The 22,071-nt window shown below is 61.0% G+C and overlaps 4 protein-coding genes across 5 annotated transcripts; 2 read left to right on the plus strand and 2 right to left on the minus strand.

Moving 5' to 3' along the window:
- Positions 1-457: 457 nt before the first annotated feature.
- LOC126645402 (uncharacterized) lies at positions 458-8,839 on the plus strand. 2 transcript variants are annotated; one of them, XM_050325778.1, is made up of 12 exons: positions 458-2,171; positions 2,268-2,472; positions 4,518-4,655; positions 4,740-4,820; positions 5,156-5,268; positions 6,131-6,220; positions 6,319-6,362; positions 6,434-6,573; positions 7,039-7,309; positions 7,399-7,543; positions 7,646-7,789; positions 8,269-8,839. In XM_050325778.1, exons 1-12 carry the CDS (start codon positions 747-749, stop codon positions 8,515-8,517), a joined length of 3,045 nt encoding a protein of 1,014 aa, XP_050181735.1. In that variant the 5' UTR covers positions 458-746; the 3' UTR covers positions 8,518-8,839. The 2 variants fall into 2 exon arrangements, with proteins under 2 accessions (XP_050181735.1, XP_050181736.1); XM_050325779.1 differs by lacking the exon at positions 5,156-5,268 and adding an exon at positions 5,671-5,729.
- Positions 8,840-9,212: 373 nt separating this feature from the next.
- Positions 9,213-14,970, minus strand: STARD7 (StAR related lipid transfer domain containing 7). The gene is made up of 8 exons (XM_050325786.1): positions 14,811-14,970; positions 12,196-12,368; positions 11,940-11,989; positions 11,460-11,570; positions 11,295-11,377; positions 10,953-11,052; positions 10,386-10,470; positions 9,213-9,916 (listed from the first exon to the last, which is right to left on the minus strand). Exons 1-8 carry the CDS (start codon positions 14,873-14,875, stop codon positions 9,777-9,779), a joined length of 807 nt encoding a protein of 268 aa, XP_050181743.1. The 5' UTR covers positions 14,876-14,970; the 3' UTR covers positions 9,213-9,776.
- Positions 14,971-15,859: 889 nt separating this feature from the next.
- Positions 15,860-19,389, minus strand: TMEM127 (transmembrane protein 127). The gene is made up of 3 exons (XM_050325708.1): positions 18,826-19,389; positions 17,930-18,094; positions 15,860-17,700 (listed from the first exon to the last, which is right to left on the minus strand). The coding sequence occupies exons 1-3, from the start codon at positions 19,061-19,063 to the stop codon at positions 17,393-17,395; spliced, it is 711 nt and encodes a 236-aa protein (XP_050181665.1). The 5' UTR covers positions 19,064-19,389; the 3' UTR covers positions 15,860-17,392.
- Positions 19,390-19,426: 37 nt separating this feature from the next.
- CIAO1 (cytosolic iron-sulfur assembly component 1) lies at positions 19,427-21,992 on the plus strand. The gene is made up of 7 exons (XM_050325707.1): positions 19,427-19,588; positions 20,149-20,297; positions 20,377-20,488; positions 20,577-20,665; positions 20,779-20,980; positions 21,267-21,354; positions 21,586-21,992. The coding sequence occupies exons 1-7, from the start codon at positions 19,450-19,452 to the stop codon at positions 21,824-21,826; spliced, it is 1,020 nt and encodes a 339-aa protein (XP_050181664.1). The 5' UTR covers positions 19,427-19,449; the 3' UTR covers positions 21,827-21,992.
- Positions 21,993-22,071: the final 79 nt, after the last annotated feature.

The raw sequence follows: 22,071 nt of genomic DNA on the forward strand, positions 1-22,071 counted from the left end.
TCCTCATTCCTCTCCTCTCCCTCCCTCTCTCATCCCTCCCTCACTCTCTCCCTTCTCCCTCCCTCCCTTCCTCCTCAATCCCTCCTTCCCACCTTTCCTCCCTCCTTCCTCCATTGTCTTGCCATCCTTCATCCCTTTCCCCTCCCTCCTTCTCTTCCTCCTTTATCCCTCTCTCCCTCCTCTCTCCTCTCCCCTTCCTCCTCCTCCCTCTTTCCCGTCCCACCCCACCCCTCCCTACTTTGCAGAGCGCCCTCACCCACATCCCCTCTCCTCCCTCTCCCCCCAGGCCCCCCCACCATGGGCACGGACCCTTTGGACCCTCAGGACACTCAGGGCAGCCCAGCTCCCCCCAGCCCAGGCAGGTGGCTGTAGGGAGGGGCCTCATGGAGCCTGCAGGGACTCCCCTGACCCCTCCCGGGGTGCTGGCGGCGCAGGACGCCATCGTCTTCTCGGGGTCCGAGCGGGTGACCCCTGCCCTGGCCCCGCCCCCAACCTCCCCCACGCTCCGCCCCTGACCCCCTCCCACACCACCCTGGCACCCCTAATAACCCCTCCCTGATCCCCATGACCCCCACCCAGACCCCCTCCCCACCCGCCCCTCAGGCACCCAGTGCCCCCGACGTGTTCTGGGCCAGCCTGGCCCGTGCCCAGCTCTGCGTGTGGGACCTGCAGGGAGCCCTCGAGGGGCAGCCCCTCCCCAGGCCCCCCCACCCTGGGACCCCCAGGATGCCCCCCACTGCGGGGACATGGCCCCCAGTGCCCCCCAGCCTGGGGGTCTGGAGGAGAACGTGGAGAACCTGGGGGTGGATGGGAGCAGCTTTCAGGAGCTCCAAGGCTGTGGATCCACACTGGAGAACATCTTCCACGTCCCTCCCAAGCCCATGGATAAGAGCAACTTCCAGGAGCTCCAAGGCCACGAATCTACATTTGAGAGCATCTTCCACGTGTCCATAGGGGGGAACATCCCACCTAAGCCTGTGCCGGTGGATGGGAACATCTTCCACGTGTCCATGGATGGGTCCATCCCCCCCAATCCCATGTCCATGGATAAGAACATCCCACCCCAGTCCGTGCCCATGGATGGGGGCACTCTCCATGAGGACCAAGGCCACAGATCCACACACGGGAGCATCTCCCTCGTGCCTTCAGGTGGGGCCATCTCCCCCAAATCTGTGCCCATGGACGAGAATATCCCATCCGAGTCCTTCCCCTTGGATGGGAGCGTCTTCCAGGAGGACCAAGGCTGTGGGTTCATTTCTGGCAGCATCTTCCACGTGTCCATGGGTGGGAGCATCTCCCCCCGGTCCATGGCCATGGGTGGGAGCAGCTCCTCCACATCCATGCCCACAGATCAGGGAATCTCTCAGGAATGTGTGACTGTGGGTGGGACCATCTCACCCAAGCCTGTGACCACGGATGAGACCAACTCGTGCACGAGCAGGAGCATCTCAGGGGAGATTGTGCCAGAGGGTGGGACCATCTCACCCAAGTCTGTACCCATGGATGTGTCCAACTTGCCCAAACCTGTGCCTGTGGATGGGACCATCTCACCCACGTTCATGCCCACGGGTGGGATCATCTCTCCAGAGGATGTGCCCATGGATGCAACGATCCCATCCAAGTCCATGACCACGGATGGGACCATCTCACCCAAGTTTGTGCCCATGGATGAGACCATCTCTCAGGAGCACCTGACCGTGGATTCCACCATCTCAGCCAAGTCCATGGCCGTGGATGAGACCAACCTGTCCAAGACTGTGATGATGGATGGGACCATCTCACCCAAAACTGTGCCCATGGGTGAGACCACCCTTCTCGAGCCCCAAGCCCCCGAATGCAGCGAAGAGGAGAAGGATGAGGATGATGAGGAGGATGATGATGACCACGGCAGCACCTCCCTGGAGGAAGATACCGAGGATGAGGAGGACCTGGAGGAGGAGGAGCCCCAGTTCCACACCAACCCCCTGTTCCAGAGCCGGCTGGTGGCCCCTGGGGGGGCCCAGGGGGTGCCCCTTTATCGGACCCACAGGGCCGCCTTTGCCGAGGTGGGGGACACCACAGGGGGCATCGGGGCAGAAAGGGGGGACCTCCAAACCCCCCCACTCCCACAGCCCTCAGGGGTCACTCCAAAGGGGACATCGAGGACATCGGGGGCGTCACCGTGGAGTGGGGTGAGTGTGGGGACACCCCATCCTTGGGGGGGTTGGTTTTAGTGGGGGGCACTAATGCTGATGGGGACACACCCCCTGTCTCTTCTCTTCCCTCAGGACCCGCCCAACCCCCAGACCTGGCGCTCTCTGACTCCCCAGAGCTGCCCCTGGGATCTGGCGGGGGGCAGCTGGAATGGGGGGAACAGGACCCCCCTGCACTCCCCACCCCTCTGGAGCTCAGCCCAGGTGAAGGGGACTGGGACCCCCCCACCCCTCCTGAGCTCACCCCAGAGCGGGGGGGCCTGGGCCCCTGCAGTTCCAGGTACCCCCCGGCAGGGGGAGATGAGGATCTACCCCTCCCCAGGCCCCCGACTCCCCCAGAGCCACTCCTGGGAGAGGGGTCCGGGACCTCCACCAGCCCCCCAGTGCCCCCAGATTTGCCCCAGAAGGGGGGGCAACAAACCCCTCCAGCCCCCCTTGATTTGCCCCTCAGAGAGGGGCAACAGACCCCCACAGATTTACCTCAGAAAGGGGGGTTCCAAACCACCCCAGACCCCCCAGATAAGCCACAGAAAGGGGGGGACAAGACCCCCCCCAGCTCCTCCAATTTGCCCCCAAAAGAGGGACACCAGATTCCCCCAGAACCCCCAGATTTGCCCCAGGCAGAGACACACCAGGCCCCCCCACCCCCCCAGATTTACCCCAAAGGGGGAACCAAACCCTCCCAGATCCCCCCAGTATGCCTCAGGGAGGGGGGTACGAGACCCCACCAGGCCCCCCAGATTTACCCGAAAAAGGGAGGAACCAAGCCCCCCCAGATGCCCCTGGTGTGGCCCAAAACAGATGGGGGTACCAGACTCCCCTAGCCTCCCCAGACCTGCCCCAAGAAGGAGAGGACCAAACTACCCCAGATTTGCCCCAGGGAGGGGGAAATCAAATCCCCCCAGACCCCCCAGATTTGCCCCAAAAAGGGGGAAATCAAATCCCCCCAGACTCCCCAGATTTGAACCAAAGACGGGGGTACCAACCCTCCCTGGCCCCCCCAGACTTGGCCCAGCGAGGGTGGTGCCAGACCCCATCAACCCCCCCAGATCTGCCCCAAAAAGAGGAGTACCAGGCCCCCCAAGATGTACCCCAGGTAGGGGGCTGTCAAACGCCCTCAGCTACCTCCAATATCCCCCCTAAAGGGGGGCACCAGACCCCTCCACCCCCTCTGGATTTGAAACAAAGAGTGGGGTTCCAGCCCCCTGCAGCCCCCCCAGATTTACCCCCAAAAGAGGGGTTCCAGCTGCCTGTCAAGTTCTTGCCCTCCACCGATTTATCCCAGGGAGGGGGGCACCAGAACCCCCCCAGCCCTGTTACCCCCCATAAACACCCCCAGAGCCCCCTCAGCCCTCTGACCCCCTTAAACCCCCCACACCCTCTCAGCCCCTCTACTGGCCCCTGGGAGGGGGCCCCAGCTCTCCCAAGCCCCCAGCCTGGCCCCTCTGCCCCCCTGAGAGTGATGCACAAGCCACCCCCCAGCCCCGTGACCCTGCAGCCCCCGGGAGGGGGGTCTCAGCCCCTCTCCTCCCTGCCCCCACTGCCTCCCTCGGGACTGGGGGTTTCTGAGGGGTCCCAGGGGGGGCCTCTCCTACCAGGACATGGCTGTCTGTGGCTCCCGGGGGAAATGGGGGCTCAGGGACCCCCCTCAGGCCTCCCCCGCACACCCCAACACGGAGGAGCCACCCCCAAGATGGGCCTGGAGCCCCCACCAGACCCCCCTGACAGCACCCCCAGGTGAGGGACCCCCCCACCGGCCACGTGACCCCCAGACCCGTGTGGGACCCCCCTCCCCTCAAAACTCCCTCTGACACCCCCCAAACTCTGTCTGACCCCCTGGCCCCCCCATCTCTGTTCCCCCATGCCCCCTTTGTCCACCTGCTCCTCCCAGACCCCCTTTGACCCCACGTGACCCCCATGTGTCCCCTTGGCTCCCCAGTTCCTCCAGTCCCTCCTGTACTCTCCCCATTCCTCACCCCCCACCCCTGGGCTCCCCAGCCCCCCAAATCCTGTCTGTCCATTCCCCAGGTCCCCTTTCCCCACAACTACCCCCCCTCAACCCCCAAATTCCCCCAGCTCCCCTGCCCCATCCAGGCAGAGACCCCCTAGTCCTGCCTGACCCCCCAAACCCTCCCAACTCTGTCCATCTGTCCTTCAACCCTGCCATTTATGCCCCTCAACTCCCCCCAGATCCCCCTCACCTCCTCGAGCCCCCCATTGCCCCCTCAGTCCTCCCCCATCCCTTCCCACCCCCTCCCCCAACCCAGGCAGGGTTTTGGGGTCCCCCCACCCCTGGCCCTGCCTGACCCCCCATTTCCCCACCAGATCCCCTCTGGGGGAAGTGGTGCAGCCCCCCGAGGGGGGGTCCCAGCCGGGACGGGAGGAGGCCCAACGTTTGGCCTCCCGCCTGTTCCACCTGGAGGGCATCCGGAAATCCCAGGTGGCCTCGTTCCTCCGCAAAAAGTAAGGGTTTGGAGGGTGCCCTCCCCATTTTGGGGGTCCCCTGGGCTCCGGACCCCCCCCTCCAAACTCACGTGCTCCCCCCAGCAATGATTTCAGCGCGATGGTGGCCCAGGAATACCTGGAATTCTTCCACTTCCAGGGGCAGACTCTGGACCAGGCGCTCAGGTTGGGATGGGAGGGGGCTGGGTGGGGCTTTGTGGGGGGCAAAGAGACCACCCAAAATGGATAGAGGGGTGGGAGGGATGGGGGTTGGGGGACATGAAAGAAGGGAGATTTGGGTTGGTTTGGGGAATGGTGGGGTCTGGGGGTGGGGGAAGGTTTGGGGTGATGAGGGATCTGGGGGGGCAGATTTGGGATCCAAGGGGCGGAAACATACCCAAGGTTATTTTTGGGGTCCCCCATGCTGGAGGTGTCCCTGGGTGGGTATGTTTGGGGTCCCCCACCCTGGCGGTGCCCCTGGGGGGATGTTTTTGGGGTCCCCCAGCCCAGGGTTCCCCCAGGTCGTTCCTGCAGGCCCTGGTGCTGTCGGGGGAGACGCAGGAGCGGGAGCGGGTCCTGGGCCACTTCTCCCGGCGCTTCCACCGCTGCAACCCTGGGGCCTTCCCATCCCCCGGTGAGACCCCAGACCCCAAACACCCCCTAGGGACCCCCAGAGCTGGTTGATGCCCCCTGAACCCCCCCGTGCCTCAGTTTCCCCACCCAGCCCCTCCCAGAGCTACAAGGCCCCCCCCAGCTGCACCTTTTGGGGTTCAGTGGGTGGGTGCCCTTACTGGGGGGTCTCCTCACACCCTCCAGCCCCCCAAATCCTCCTCAGCCCCCCAAACCATCCCCGAACGCCCCAAAGCTCCTTCACCCCTCTCTGTGCCTCAGTTTCCCCACCCACCCACACCCCTCCCAGCCCCCCGGGGCTCCCCAGCTGCACCTTTAGGCTTCAAGGGGTGGGTCCCTCACTTGTGGGAGGCTGGGACCTCCGGGGGGGTGGTAGGACCCCCATGTGACCCCCCCAACCCCCCAGACTCGGTTCACTCCCTCACCTGTGCCCTGATGCTGCTGAACACGGACCTGCATGGGCAGGTGAGCACGGTGGGAACTCCAAAAACCCCCAAAATCTACACCCTGCCTTTTTTGGGGGGGACTAGGGGGATATGGGTGTGGGGGGGAAGGGGTTTGGGGAGTGGGTTGGGGCAGAATGGGAGTTTTGGGTGGTCCCAGGGGGCAGATTTGGGGTGGATTGGGAGTTTGGTGGGTGCAGGGGGCAGATTTGGGGTATATTGGGATCCGGGGGGGGTGGATATTTGGGGCATTTTGGGGGCAGATTGGAGGTTTTGGTAGCTCCAGTGGGGCAGATCTAGGATTGTTTTGGACCTGGTCAGGGGGCAAATTTTTAGTCTCCCTGATTTCTGGGCCAAATTTGGGGCCCCCACCCTCCAAATGTGCTCCCCCAGCTCACAACACCCCCAAATGTGCCCCTCCAGCACTTGCGCCGGGCCATGACCAGCTCTGAGTTCGTGTCCAACCTCAGTGGGATGAACGATGGGCAGGACTTTCCCAGGGAGCAGCTCAAGGTATTCTGGGGGGGCCCTGAGGCTGGAAAAGGGAGTTCCCTCCCCTAAACCCCCTCAAGCCCCCCGACACCCCATGACCCTCCAATTCACCCCCCCAGGCTCTTTACGGCTCCATCCGCAGCAAGAAGTTGGAGTGGGCAACGTGAGTGGGGGGAGCTTGGGAGGGATTTGGGGGTCGGAGGGGGGCTCCCTGTGATCCTGAACCTCCCTCAGGGAGGAGGAGGAAGAGGAGGAAGAGGCTGGGGGAGGGAAGAAGATCCTCCCCCAAATCCCGGAGCTGCCGGGGGGAGCCGTGACCTTCCGCAGGGGGTGGTTGGCCAGAAAGGTCCTGGCAGAGGCTGATGGCAAGAAAAGTGAGTCTGGGGGGATTTGGAGGGTTTGGGGTACAGGGGGAGGATTTGGGGTGGGTTAGAGGGTACGGGAAAGCAGATCTGGGGTGGTTTCGGGGCTCAGAGGAGAAGATTTGGGGGGTGTTTGGATCTGGAGGGGCAGATTTGGGGTTTTGGGGATCCAGGGGAGCAGATCTGGGGTGTAGTGGGGTAGATTTGGGATCCATTGGGTCAGGGTTGAGGGGGGTAGATCTGGGGTGGTTTAGAGTTGGTGGGGAGGGCAGATTTGGGGTCTCTCATCCTCTTCCGGGTCCCGAAGGGTGACTTAGGGTGTGTTGGGATCTCTGGGTGCAGCTTCGGGGGTGAGACAGATGTGGGACTGTCTGAGCTCCACTGTGACCCAGGGGGGCCCATTTCAGGCTCATTCCCACTTTAGGGGGCTATTCTTGGGGTGTCCTGTGTGTCCCACCCCCATCCCGCCGTTCCCAGCTCCCTGGGGCCGCCGGGGCTGGAAACCTTTCCAGGCTGTTCTCCGTGGGACATTCCTGTTCTTCCTCAAGGCCGGGGGCGGGGCCCGGGGGATCTCCCGACGCCCCTCAGAGCCGGGATCCCCCGGGGCTCCCCCGGAGGAAGGTGGGGGGACCGAGGAGCCCCTGGGGGTCCACCATGCCCTGGCTGAGAGGGCCCCCAAATACACCAAGCGGCCCAACGTGTTCCGGCTGCAAACGGCCGAGCGGAGGCTGTTCCTGTTCCAGGCGCCGTGAGTGACCTGGGGGAAGGTGGGCCACAGGGGGGGTCCCTGCAGGGTGTGACAGCACTGGTGACGTCACTGGTGATGTCACGATCCAGCACCTCCGAGGAGATGCTGTCCTGGATTTCCCGGATCAATCTCGTGGCCGCCCTGTTCTCCTCCCCTCCGTTCCCGGCGGCCGTGGGGTCCCAGCGACGCTTCGTGAGGCCCATCCTGCCCACGGCACCCAGCAGGAGCCCCCCGGTGAGACCCCTGGGACCCCAAATGGGTGACACCCATGGGTGCCCACCAGTTCCCCCGAGCCCCCCGGTGGGTGGGTGGGGGTCAGCCCTGGTCTCCCCTCAGGAGGAGCAGCTGCGGTGCCACGAGCAGTGGCTGGAGCGGGTGGGGCAGGAGCTCCTGGAGCACCAGAGACACCTCCCCGAGGGCCGAGGCCGAGCCCGGGACCTGGACGAGTATCGGGTCAAGAAGGAATTCCTGCTGGAGGAGGTGGGTGGGGACAGGGGGACACCGAGACAGGGGGAACAGCAGGATACCGGACACATCAGGGACACTGGGGAGGTCCCCAGGGTGGTTTCTTATTTCAAACCTTTTCTTCTCCGTGGGGGACACCAGGAATGTCCCCATGGCAACAGCTCATCTCCATCCTTATCTTCCTTATGGTGGAGACACCACTGTGGGACATGGGAGACACCAGGAATGTCCCCGTGACAGCAGCTCATTCCCATCCTTATTTTTCCCATGGGATGGACACCACTATAGGACAGGGGGATCCCAGGGATGGGGGGGACACTGGGACATGAGTACACCAGGAATGTCCCCATAGTGGTGGTCCATCCCCACCCCTATTTTTCCCATGAGATGGACACTGTTATGGAACAGAGACCCTGGGACAGGAGGGGACATGGTGACAGGGGTGGTGACCCCGGGAGGTGACCCGTCCATGAGTGCCACCCCCGTCCCCCCAGCGCCGGCGCTACGAGACCTACGTGCAGGTGCTGGAGACATGGCTGAACTCGGGCGCCCGGGACCTGGAGGGGTGGGAGGCACAGGCAGGGGGGGCCCCCCCGGACCCCCCTACTCTGACCAAGGCCCACTCGAGCCCCTCGCTGGCTCCTGAGCACCCCCCAGGCCCCACCGTCCGTGTCCGGAGGAACATCTCGGAGCGAAGGACCGTGAGGAAAATCGTCCCCAAGCGCAACAAAAACCTGCTATGACCCCCTGGGGGGACCCCAAGAGATGAGATCCCACCAGGGGGACCCCCCCGGGATAAAATCCCACCAGGGACCCACCCCCAGGACCCCTCGGTACGAGGTTCTTTGGGGGGTCCCAGTATGAGGTTCCTTGGGCCTCCCCCAGTTTGAGCCACCCTGGGGGGGATTCAGGATGGGGAAACTCAGGGAAAACACCCCTTTCCCTCTCCCAAAAAGAGGGCTGGGGGGGCTGTAACCCCCCTCCAGGATCCCCAGCCCCACCCCAACCCCGCGCCCGCTGCCTGCTGCTCTCTGTGTGCAATAAAGGTGTGTCCCACCGCTGGCATTCCCAGATCCCAACATTTCTGGGGAGGAGGGTCAGGGTGGGATTTGGGAACCCTAACCCCCCTCCCCAGAGTTCCAGTCCATGGGGAGGTGGGATCCACTGGAAGCCCCCTCTCCCCCCTGAAAAAATTAGACTCACTGGAAACTCCCCCAAAATTCCATGTGTGAGGGAGGTGGTTCCTCACTACTTAATGGTGCTAATTGGGCTGGGGGGAGTGAATTTTGGGAGGGGGGAAGGTGAAAATTGGATACTCCAAAGGGGGTGATAAAATTAGGATAAATTTATTATCAAGTGAGAATTTAAAGTGATGATTAAAGGGGGGCCCAACGCTCCTCCCCGCCAAATTGGTGACTTGGAGAGGGGGAGTCGTTAATTAGGAGCTAATGAAGATCCTAGATGTTTATTAAGTAGTTTTCTGCTCCTGCTGTTTTCCCAGATTCCCAAGGTCGACGGAGACCCCCAAACTGGGGACAGGGCTCAGGGTGCCCCCCAATCCCTAAAAAACCCCAAAACTGCCTTTTTTCCCCAGTTTCATCAGTTCAAACACCTCTTTCTAGTAATTCCAACCCCCCAATCCCAGTAATCCCAATGGGATGAGGAGGTCGAAGGGCTGTTTTGGAGGGCAAAACCCCCCGGAAATGGTGACGTAGAGCACCATCACCAATCCCTGCTGTGCCACTGCATCCTGAAAACATTCCAGTCTGAGCAGGGACAAGGAGTGGGGAGAACCCACTGCCAGAAGAAGTGGGAATTCCATGGTTTTTCTCTTGTTGGGATGAGGAACCATCAACCAGGAGATGCAGATTCCACCATGGACACGCAGCAGGGGGAACAAATCCCTGTCCTTGAGCATCAGGAATGGGCTGGGGAGGGAAAACGGGGCTGAAATCCCACAGCACGGGTCCCTGTCCAAGGCAATTCCCAGAATTCCAGCTCCTCAGGCGTATTCCAGCTGGGCAGGGCCACAGGGCTCTGAGGCTGTGTCCGAGCCCTTGGAAAGGTAATCCCGGACCTCCAGCTCCATCTTCTTGGCCTTCAGGGCCGCTGAGTGCAGCTTCTCCAGGAAATCTGGCATTCCTGGGAAAAGGCAGAGGGAGAGCCTGCTGGGATCTGTGACTGCCAAGGGAAGAGGTTCCCAATCCATCCCCTCCTCCATTCCCAGCTCTCTTTGTTCTTCTCCTTCCTGATTTTCCCTTTTCCTCCTGGATTTTTCCCTCCTAATTTTTCCTTTCCTCCTGATTCTTGTCCTTCCCAATTTTTTTCTTTACCATCCCAATTTTTCCTTTCCCCCCAGGCTCTTCTTATTCCCAGTTCTTCCTTTCCCTCCTGATTTTGCCTTTCCTTCACAATTTTTCTTTTCCCTCCAAACTTTTCCTTTCTCTCCTGATTCTTCCTGTCCCTCCCAGTTTTTTTTTTGTCCTTCCCCATTTTGCCTCCATAATGTCACTTTTTAAGCCTCTCCATGTACCCCTCTCCCTGCTCTGGAATGGGAAGGGAAGGGGGCCCCCTCTGGAGGGAGTATCCCAAGGGAATTCCAGGCACTCACCACTGGAGACCATCCAGCTGACGCAGTACCGCGGGAACACGGTCTGGGGGTTGTCGCTGTAGGTGAGCAGGTAATCGAACCCATTCTGGGGGAGACAAACATTCCTGGGATCCCCAGTCCATCCCAAATGCCTGCTGGAGCCAACCCGGGGAGACAGGAATTCCCTGTGGAGCTGCTCATATCCCATGGGAAAAGCTGCCGGAGCCTCTGAGAGCATTGATGAAAGACTCAAGGAAATCCTACCAGGAGGGAGTTTGGGAGGAGGGGGTGGAATTCCTGAAGGAAAAGTCCCAGGATAGTGGGACAGAGCTGCAATTCCTTCCCAAGCCACACGTGGATGTGCTTCCCTTGCCTTTGGAAAAATAACTCATCCCCTTCCCATAAATCATGGAATGGTTTGGGCTGGAAGAGACCTTAAAGATCATCAAATCCAACCCTTAAGGCTGGACTTTCCCAATGTTTGGATTATTGCCCCCAGTTCCCAGGACAGGAGAAGGAGCAGCTCCCTCTGGAGCAGCAGGAGGATCCTTCCCACGCCAGGTTTTCCGCCCCCTTTCCCAGATTTACCTCATCAAAGGTTTTGTGGGGTCGGATCACCATCTGGGACTCGTAGGTCCTCACCCGGACGTACTCGGGATCCTCAGGAACGCTGGGATGCTCCACAGCTCTGGGAGGAGGAGGAGCATCTCAAGGTGAGCTCACAGTGAGAATTACACCCAGAATCCACCCATTTTTTGGAGGCGGGGGGTAAAAAACCCGACGTTTTTCCCCCCAAAAAACAGCTGTTTTATTTCCCAAATGAATCTCGGTAGGATCGATGGGGGTCAATGGAGTCAAGTGAGTTTATACCCAGCTCCCAGTAGATCTTTAGGGATGGGAATGATGGGAATTCCCTCCAGGAACACCCACCTCGACACCAGCACCATCAGGTTGTTCTCCTTGTCCACGTTGTAGCGCCGGACGTAGACGTAATCCCGGGAGTACATGGGATACTGCAGGAAGGGCCCCAGGACTGGGATCAGCCCCCACTCCTGGCCCTGCCCAGGGCAGATCCTAGGATGGGCGGGGACTCACCGGGAAGTGGGTGACCCAGTGAATCACCTCAGAGCCCGTGGCCACGTCCCGCTCGATCACGTCCAGTTTGATCACCAGGGAATCCCATTTCTTCCGATATTCCGTGTCCAGCTGGGAAGAGAGAGAAGCCGAGTCAGCAGAAATTCCAGCAGAGGGGAATGAAGGGAGGGAAATATCCCTCTTTTTTCCCCTCTATCTCCCGTAGGAAGATTCAGTGTCATTGGCAGGCAGGGAATTATTAATATCCTGAAATAGTATGGAAGGACTTGGGATCAGGAATCCACTGGGATCCTGCAGCCCAATCCTTCACTTCCAGCAGCAAAGCCTACCTGGAGCACAGGATAATCCACTGGGATCAGCTCTGGGTTGTGTAAATGGTACAAAGGGAAGGGAATATTCCCACTTCCCCATCCTGTCCTCTGGAAGAGGCTCCTGGAGCTCCATCCCACCCCCCAGTGTGATTCCAAAGGTGCTGCTCACCTGGACGTTGAAGAACTGCCTGGGAGTCACATCCGTGTAGGATCCAAACACTGGAAAACAGAGCCTGGAATGAGCAACTCACGATTCCAGGGCAGGGTTAGGAGGGAAAGGGGAGTTTTAATGCCCTCTGGAGGAGTAAAATGGGATGCAGCAGCAGGGATGGGTGTAAAGGATAGTAATTCCTGTTTTTCCTGAGGACAGGGATGAGTGAGGCCCAATCCCAGGGGATGTGGGCCATGGAAGAGCCCACGGATACCTCGGTACTGGTACAGGTGGGATCCCTGGATCGGCCTCCGCCACAGCCTGAAGTGCTTCTTGTCCATGATGAGCTCCCAGGGCTGCTCCCGATCTGAGGGCTGGAATTCCATGGGGCCACTGCCCTGGGCCAGGCTGGACAGGTTCTCCATGTGCTTCATCTCCTGCGCAGAGCTGCCAGAACAAATCCCACCAGGAGTCAGGAATGGGCCTCTGGGAGCGTCCAGGAACCCCCCAGGCTGGGAGAACACCCAGGACTCAGGGAGAGGAGCAGGGAACTGAGTTTGGGTGTGGGAATGGAATGGAAATCCCATATTTTGGGGTGGGAAGAGCTGCCTGGGCTTGGAAATCCCATTTTTGGGGGAAATCCCAATTCTTAGTGTGGAAAAAGCTGCCTGGGCTCAGAAATTCCTTTTGTTTTTTTGTTTTCCTATGGGAAGAGCTGCCTGGGAATGGAAAATGTGTCCTCTTATCCCTTTTCCCACTTTTCCTCTGTCGGAACTCCAGTTTTTGGAAATATCAGCCTTTCCCTAAGGAAAAATAACCCTCAGGGGTTGCAGAGCAGGATTTGTTTTCCTGGTTGGATTGAAACTGAGCAGGATGGAATGGGATGGGAGATGGATTTAAGAAAAGCAGGATTTGGAGGCACCAAAATTCCCTGTGGAGCTGCTCACATCCCACAGGGAGATGCTGCAAATCTTTCCTAAGTCACACAGAGGATTGGGATCTGGGGGGAAAGGGAAGCAGGGAGAGGGTTCCTGCTGTTCCAGGGGGTGGGAAAGGGGGAAGAGGGGAATCTCCTACAGCATCTGGAGCAGGAAATGGGAGTCACAGGAGGGAAGGAGCTGGAAAAGCCCTGGATCAACCCCCAGTTTCAGCCTCCTACGCCAACAGAAATTGGTGCTGGATTTGGATCCCAACTCCCAAAAATCCAATGGAAAAAAGCCTGGAAACCTCCCCCCCCCCCCTCGGATAATCCCTCTGAGTGCAGCCTAAACTCCCAAAAACAGCCCTGGAGAGGGAAGGCTGGTTCATCCACCCTCAAAGCCCCCAGGAATGCCAAGGAAGGAGGGAGGAGGATCCCAGGGTGCTTCCAGAGGCACTAATTCATGCAGGTAATTAATAAACAGAGCTGGAATTAATAACCTGGGACCGGCTGAGCTTGTGTTCCCATTCCTTGGAACCACTCCCTTCCCAGATCTCCAGGCAGATCCCAAAGCTCCACAGCATCAACTGGAGCCACAAGCCTGTTTTCTGTAGGTATTCCCTTTGGGACTGAGGCTCCTCCACAACCCCAACCCCACCATCCCACCCTTCCCACTCCGGGATGAGCCATTCCAGCCTCTGCCCTGTCCATCCATTGGATCAGCAGCATTCCCAACCACCAGCTGAGCCACTGGAGATGGGATCCAGAGGCAGGGAGCTGGGAATGATCCCCAGGGGGATGGGATGGGATGGGATCCAACTGGGACAAGGAGCAAAGTGCTTATCCTGCTTCTCCAAATCCATCCTGCCTGGCCAGGAAAACCACAACCTGACCTTGAGCAAGGAAATCCTGCCTGGTTTTAATCCCAGGACTAAGCCCAGCCCTGCTGAGCCACTGGAAAAGTCCCCAGGGTTTATCCCCAATCCCAAAGGCTCCTTTCTGGGAAATGAGGCTGGGATTTGGGGCTTTTTCCCAGCTGGGAATTTCCCTAAATACTCCAGAAATGCCATGAGGGGGGTGGGGGGTATTCCTCAGTAACTCCAGGGTTAATTAAGCCTTAAATGAGGTGCTTCTCAAACTCTGGGCGATGATGAATCCCTGTGGGATGAGGAACCTGGAGGTGGAATTTTGGATCCCAAGATTACCACTAAGGGTTAATTACCCCCTGCTCAATCACGGGGTAATTAAACGAACTAATCCCTAAGGAAGCCATGAGATTCCAAGAACACTCCAAGAGCTTCTGGAGGGGGACAGGGGGGTCCTTTGACCTCTATCCCGTGAGATTTGGGTGTGTCTCACACCCCCCCTTGGGCACAGGGATGGGTTTGGAGGGTCCTCAGCAAGGGGCTGAGGGGGGGGAACCCCCTTTTCCATAGGGAGAATTCCCAGCAGCACCCCAAAGTTTGGGGGGGTGGAGGGGACACCCCAACAACCCCCTCAGGAATTTTGGGGAGGAATATGGGAGGACTGGGCAGCACCCCAAGGTCTTAAAATGGGGGAGATGGGCAGGGGGTCCCAAGATGGGATTTGGGGGGACAGGGGGATACCCCTAGATCAGAACTGGGGCACCCCAAGGTCTGAATTGGGGGATACCCCACAGGGACAGGATTTAGGGAATGGTGCCCCCTCAGCACCTCGAAAAAAGGTAGGGAGCGCCTTCCAGAGCAGATTTTGGCGGGGTACCCTCAGATTTAGGGGGACACCCCCAGATCAATACAGCGGGGGCACTCCCATCCCAAGAATTCAGGGGTGGGTCCTGAGGATTTGAAGGTATCCGGGATTTAAGGAAAAGGAGAGGGCGCTGGGGCACCTGGAGGGTGCCCCATTCCCAATGTCGCCGTTCCCGGTGGCCCCTTTCCGACGCTGTCCCATTCCCAGTGCCCGTTCCCGGTGTTTCCCCACTCACGCACCGGCGCAGCTCCTCCTCCTCGATGCGCCGCCCGTCCCACACGAACACCCCGGCGAGCGCGGCCATCAGGCGCCCGGGGCCGGCGAGGGCGGGGCGGCCGCGGAGCGCTCCCCGCCACCACCCCCCCCAGCCTGATCCTGATCCTGACCCTCCTCCTCCTCCTCCTCCCTCCGCCGCCGCCCCCTCCCCGTGCCCGCGGGGCCAGGCCCGCCGCGCCCGCCGCGCCCCGTGCGCTGTCACGCAGCTGCACTGGCGGGCGAGCAGCGCGGCGGGGGCGTCCCGGGGGGCCCCTGCGGCGGTCCCTGCTCGGGCGGTGCCGGGGGTCCCTCCGCGGGGGCTCCGCGCGGCGCGGGCGCCGAGCGCCCTCCACATGCCGCCGGAACGGCCCGTCGCGCCCGCGGCTGCGTCATCGGCTCGCGCCGCGCCGCTCATTGGCTGTGGCCGCACCGCCCCCCGCGCTCATTGGGCCGTGTAGGACGGGTGGCCACGCCCACCGGGGAAGGGCGAGGGGCGCGCGGGGGGAGGAGCTTGGGATGCGGGACTGGGCGGGGCTTACGGGGATGGGGCGGGGCCTGTGGGGGACGCGCACCCAGCGGGGCAGGAGGGGAACTGGGGCCTACAGGGGATTTTGGGGGATTATGGGGGGCAAGGGGGTTACTGGGGAGTAAGGGGATTTTGGAGTGTTATGGGGTGAGCAAGGGGATTTGGGGCGGTAAGGGGATTTTTGGGAGAAACGGGGGGTTATGGGGGCGTAAGGGGGATTTTGGGGGGGAATAGTGGATTATGGGGAGCAATGGGTGGGTACTGGGGACCGGCAGAGGGGGGTGAGGGGGTCCGGGGAGGGGCTATGGGGGTGAGGTGAGGTGGAGTTTAGGGGTCTGGGGGGAGTCGGGGGAGGTATGGGGGGCAGGGCCGGCCCCTGGTCCCTGCCCAGAAGGGCCCAATCCGGGATGTTTTGTGCAGGCAGCAGAAGGTCCCCCTTCCCCAGCCCAAAACACGAGCTCCACACACGGCTCTTTGCACCCCTTTATTCCCCTTGGAGCCCCAAATCCCACAGCTCCCCCATCCCAACATTTCCAAACCCTGACCTTCCCCCCAAGCCCCACAGGAAACAACATCATGTCCCTTTTTGGGGTCTTTTTTTACCCAAATTCAGAACATTTAAGCTCAGACTATTTACACCCAACCCCCCTCTTGCATATCTAGGGAATCCCAAAGCCTCTCCCAGCTGCGGGATGTTCCCTCTGGGAGCCCCTGACCACCCATTCCTGGGATCCCCCTGAAGGGGTTTTAGTGTTGATTTGGCTCCTTGGAGCCTCCCAGGGCTCAGGAAGGGCTTTTCCCGGGATGAGTTTTCCGGATTCCACCCTGGAGAGCGACCGAGACTCTTGCATAGCCAGGGGCAGGGTGGGAAAGGGGATGGGATAAGAAAGCAGGAAAACAGGAATAAAAGCACTGGGGGGAGGGTGAAGAACCTAAAACAAGCTGTCTTCCAGGCCTAAAGTTTCTTCCTGAAGCCAGCCTGGGGCTTTCCTGGATCATCTTTCAGGTCCTTCCAAGCCAAACTATTCCATGATTCCCTGGTGGGATTTTCACTGCTGGTTGATGAATTCCATGGGTTTTTTCCTTATTATTTGCCTTAAACAGCCCCCCCCCCCCCGCTGGATTCCTCCTCTGGGTTGGGAAAGGGTGGATCAGCTTCTCCTGGTGTTCCAGCACTATCCAGGGAAAGTGTCTGCTCCTGGATGAAGCATCCCAGGGATTGAGGAGGGAAATGGGGCAGTGAACCAAGAGCAGGAGGGAAAAACATGGAATTTGGGTGGAAAAAGCAGGAGAGTGGGGGCGGCGTGGAGGGATTTGCATAAAAGCTCCAGGATTTTTCCAGTGTGGGCTCCTCCTGCTTCCCAGGAGCTGTGGCTGGGCCAAGGTCTGGGTTTTTTTTGGCTAAAAATCCCCAAACTTTGCCGGCAGGAGCCGGATGATCCCAACAAACCCCAGAGTTTTCCTTCCTGTGCTGTGCCGGAGGCCCCAAAACTGTCCCAGTCCTTCCCAGAGCCTGGAATAAAGTGCAGAATGTCCGTGTGGTGGGAAGAGAGGCACAGGGAGAGCCAGGAGTGGGAATTTCGACCTCCTGCCATGCAGGATCAGCCCTCCCTGCCCCGGGAATGCGGTGGGAACTTCCCTGATATAAATATATAAATATATATAAATATATCCACTCATGTCCGGGCCTTGGGGGCCTTGGAGGAGGAGGGAATGAGCTCTGATGTGGGAATGCAGATCCCCCACCCTCATCCTGAGGAGAATTGTGGACCCCACATCCCCCATTCCAAGAAGAATTGTGGATCCCAAACCTCTCATTCCCAGGAGAATTGTGGATCCCTCATGCCCAGGGGAACCGTGAGTGCCCCACTTCCAGGAGGAGCCACGTGGGGGAAACGAGGCCGAGTCCAAACGTCGCCGCAGAGCCACAAACCCAAGGTTGGGAATCAAACGCCGCCAATCCACCCCAAAAACCTCTTGTAGACAGCCCCGGGAGCCGCAGGAGGTGGGAGCGGGGCCAGAGGGACATTCCAGGTGGGATCAGGGGGTGTAGGCTGGCGGGGGCTGGAACTGGTTGATCACCTCATACTCGGCTGGGTAGGGCTCATTCTCCTCCATCTCCGAGAGCAGCTCCAGTGCCTGCTCCTCCTCCTCGGTGGGATAATGTCGGAGCAGGTTGGCAGCCGTGGCCAGGATCGAGGCCCCCCCCGCCCCCGCCACCAGGTAGAAGCTGACGGCGAAGGTGACGTAGACCTGGGAGCCGTGGTACTTCTTGTGCTGCTGCTGCTGCGCCAGGATCAGCTCCGATGCCCAATAGCAGAACCCGATGACGGTGGCACATTGCAGGACTGGGAGGGACAGGGAGAACGGGGAGAAATGGGAGAAAAATCAGTCACAGGGTGGTTTGGGATGAACAGGGATGTGGGGAAGGGCAGAGCTCGGGGTGAAACACGGTGACAAACACCCAAAACCCAGCCAGAAATCCACCAAAAATGTGAGGCTTTCCCTGCAGGAATTCCCAGCTGGAATCCCCTGGCTGTACCTGTGAGGATTTCCCTGCAGAATTCCTGGCTGTACCTGTCAGGATGTGGGCGAAGGCGTAGCGCCGGGTGATTTTCAGTGCTGGGTGTTTGGGGCCGAACACGTCGAGCAGAAAGGCCGAGAGGCTGCACAGGATTCCCAGGAAGCAGAAGGCAGCGATGACCCGGAGCAGCAGCACCGTCTGTGGGTTCATGCAATAATCTGGGAGAGAGGGACAGGGGTGAGCACCCAAAAAAACCTCTTTTCCACCCAAATTTCCCCCTGCTCCGATCCTGCCTAGATCCTTGAGAATTAAAACCAGAACCCCCCGTATTCCACAAGGTTCACGACAGGGAAAGGGGCTGTAACACCTTCACCCCCTCAAACCATCACAGATTTTAATAAATTGAACCAAATATTCTTTTAAATATCATGTTCCTTAGTGCTAATGAACATGTGCCACTGTGAGACATGCTGGGAATGAGCTCCATTCGTGCCTGCGGGGAGTGAGTAATGCTGGAAAAACAGGTGGGAAGGGGCCTCTCCAAGGGCCACAGGTAACCAAAACCAGGAAAATAGACATGGAATGCAGCTGCCTGTGGAGTTATACCCATGGAGTTATACTCCCTTCCAACCCAAACCATCCCAGGATTTTACACTTGGAGTTGAATTTGTACAGTTTGGCCGTGGGTGTTGGTGGAAGGGAACAGGAGGATTTGGAGGGGGATAGAAGGGAGTCGGAGGGAGATGGAAAGGGATGGAGGGCATGGAGAGGGATGGAAGGAGGACAGAGGGGTTAAAAGGAGAGGGAGGGCGAGGGAAGGGGATGGAGGAGAACGGAAAGTGAGATGGAGGGGGGACAGAGAGGGATGGAAGCAGGACAGAAGGGGGTGAAGAGGATGGCACGGGATGGAGAAGGATTGAAGGGATGGAAGGGGCCAAAGGGGTCTCACCTCGGAGCAGCTCGGGGTTCACGTAGCCCAGCACATCGGCCACCCCCAGCTCCTGGCGGGCACAGGTGCCGCCGTGGATGCGGAGCCAGGCGGGCTCAGCCAGGGCGGTGCAGAGCGCGGTGATGGACAGAGCCCCGGGCAGCGCCGACGCCAAGCTCCGCTCCGGCTGCTTCGGCAGCCCCGCCGCGCCCCTCCGCCGCCTCCCGCCCGGCCCCGCCGGCCCGCCCGGCGCGTACATCGCGGCGGGCACCGGGGACACCGGGAACGGGACGCCCGACCCTCGCTCTCGAACCCCGGCAGTGGCTCCGGGACACTTGGCTGCGAGCCCGGGACCACCGGCAGCGGGCCCACGGGCACCAGGACAAGCGGCAACGGGTCCGGGTTCACCGGCAGTGGCTCCGGCCCCACAACAGCGGCTCCGCGTCCTCGATACCGGCCCTGGGCCCCCGACACCGGCCCGGGGTTCCCACAGCGGCCCCGGACCCCCCGATACAGCCCCGGCCCCTCTCGGCAGCGGCTCCGGGCACCGCGTCCGCGTCTCCCGTTCCCGGTTCCCGGCCCTGCCCGTTCCCGTCCCCGCCCCAGTTCCGGCGCGGCCGTTTCCGTTTCCGTGCTGTCCCTGCGATGCCCGAGGCGCTGTCGCTGCTGTGCCGGGTCCCCGCGCACCCCGAGTCCCGCTGCTGGGCTCTGGCCTGGAGCCCCGGCGGGGCCCTGCTCGCCTCCTGCGGGGGGGACCGCGCCGTGCGCGTGTGGGGACGGGCGGGTACGGGGGGAACGGGCCGGGTGGGACAGGGCCGGTGTGGGGGAGAGCGGAACGTGCGGGGCTGGCAGGGGGCGGAAGGACCGGGGCTGGGCCGGTACGGAGGAAGCGGGGCTGTGCAGGTGCGGGGGGACCGGGCCGTGCGGGGCTGTCCAGGTGCGGGGAGACCGGGCCGTGCGGGGGGACCGGGTCGTGCGGGGGGACCGGGTCGTGAGGGGGGACCGGGCCGTGCGGGGCTGTGCAGGTGCGGGGGGACCGGGCCGTGCGGGGCTGCCCAGGTGCGGGGGGACCGGGCCGTGCGGGGGGAGCGGGCCGTGCGGGGCTGCCCAGGTGCGGGGGAGCCACGGGGAGGGGCGGGGCTGGGAAGAGGGGAGGGGGTTACAGGCTTGATGTGGGCGTGGCTTTTCTGGGGGCGGGACTACATCGCCATGTAGGCGTGGCTGGGGTGTGTCCCGTGTCCGAGGGTCCCGTCCAGGGCTGGGTAAGGCTGGGGGTGACTGGGGCAGGGCTGGGGTGGCAGGGGCTTTGCCTGTGCCCATGTGATCCCATCCCACCCTCCCCAGGCTCCAGCTGGACATGCCGGGCGGTGCTGGGGGATGGGCACCAGCGCACTGTGCGCAGGGTCGCCTGGTCCCCCTGCGGCTCCTACTTAGCTTCCGCCAGCTTCGACGGCACCACCTGCATCTGGAAGCGGCAGGAGGATGGATTTGAGGTGAGACACCCCCCCCTAGAATCCTCCCAGCCTCCCTGGGGCCCTCCAGCCCCTCCCAGCCTTTGCTGTCCCCCTGCAGTGCGTGGCCACCCTCGAGGGGCATGAGAATGAAGTGAAGTCGGTGGCCTGGGCACCCTCGGGGTCCCTGTTGGCCACGTGCAGCCGAGACAAGAGTGTCTGGGTGTGGGAAGGTGAGGAGGGGCTGAGGGGAGCTGGGAAGGACTGAGGGGGTGCTCAGGGGCTCAGCCAGACCCTCCCAACTGCTCTGTACCCCCACAGTGGATGAGGAGGAGGAGTACGAGTGTGTGAGTGTCCTCAATGCCCACACACAGGATGTGAAGCATGTGGTGTGGCACCCGAGCCAGGAGGTGAGAGTCCCCCCAGGTCCCATCCTGCATCCCCCTGCCCCTTCCCAGTCCCTCCTGTGGTCCCATCCAGAGTGACTTAAGGTCACTTTGGCCCCTTACATGCCCCCCCCCAGCTCCTGGCCTCTGCCAGCTATGACGACACGGTGCGTCTGTACCGGGAGGAGGAGGACGACTGGGTGTGCTGTGCCACCCTGGAGGGACACGACTCCACCGTCTGGGCTGTGGCCTTTGACAAGGAGGGGGAGCGTCTGGCGTCCGTCAGCGACGACAGGACCCTCCGGGTGTGGCGCCGGTACCACCCCGGGAACAAGGAAGGTGAGGGGTGGGGGGGGAGCGAAAGGGAGAGAGGAAAGAGGAAGAGGGAAGAGGGAGAAGGGAAAGGGAGGAGAAAGAGGGAAAAGAAAGAGGGTCAAAAGAAGGAGAGGAAGAGGGAAGGCAGAGGGAAAAGAGGAGGGAAGGAAGTAGGAGAGCAGAAGGAAAGGGAAACGAGGGAAAGGGGAGGAGAGGGAAAAGGAAGGAAAAGGGAGAAGGAGAGAGAAAAGGGAAAGAGGAAGGGAAAAAGGGGAGGGAAAGAGAACTGAGCTCTCTCACCTCCCTCCAGGTGTGGCCTGCAGTGGCACTGATCCCACCTGGAAGTGTGTGTGCACCCTCTCGGGGTATCACAGCAGGACCATCTACGATGTATCCTGGTGAGGGGCAGATATTGGGGGCATCCCTGGCCCTGTCCCTTCCTGGTGACACTCACAACCCCTCCAGGTGCTACCTCTCTGGGGCCCCATCCCTCCCTGTGATCTGCTCCAGGTGCCACATCACCAAGGCTTCATCCCCTCCCTGTGACTCCTCCAGATACCACCTCCCTGGGGCACTGTCCCTTGCAGAAGCCACCTCCTCAGGTCCCATTCTCTCTGTATGTCCCCCAGGTGCCACCTGACAGGTGCTCTGGCCACAGCCTGTGGTGACGATGCCATCCGGGTGTTCGAGGAGAGCCCCACATCGGAGGAGGCCCAGCCCACCTTCAGCCTCACCACCCACGTGCCCCGGGCACACTCCCAGGATGTCAATGGGGTGGCCTGGAACCCCAAGGAGCCAGGACTGTTGGCATCCTGCAGTGACGACGGGGACATCGCCTTCTGGAAGTACCAGAGCCCCGAGGGCTGCTGAGGGGGACAGACCCCGCTGTGTGTCCCCCTTAGCCCACCCCGGCCTCTTCCTCCTCACCTCCTCACCCGTGGGAGGCCAGGACAGCCAGACTCGGGTTGGATCCAGGATCTGGAGCAGGACTTTCTCCCCTCTCTTCTCACACCCAATAAATCCATGAGCTCCTGGCCTCTGGATCTTCCTTTCACAAGTGGTTTGGGGGTTACAGTTCTTGGGTTGCTGGTTGGACTTGATCCTTAAATCTCTTC

This window comes from Myiozetetes cayanensis, unplaced genomic scaffold, assembly GCF_022539395.1.
Source record: "Myiozetetes cayanensis isolate MyiCay16 unplaced genomic scaffold, myiCay2020 scf30, whole genome shotgun sequence".
In the NCBI taxonomy this organism is placed as follows: Eukaryota; Metazoa; Chordata; class Aves; order Passeriformes; family Tyrannidae; genus Myiozetetes; species Myiozetetes cayanensis.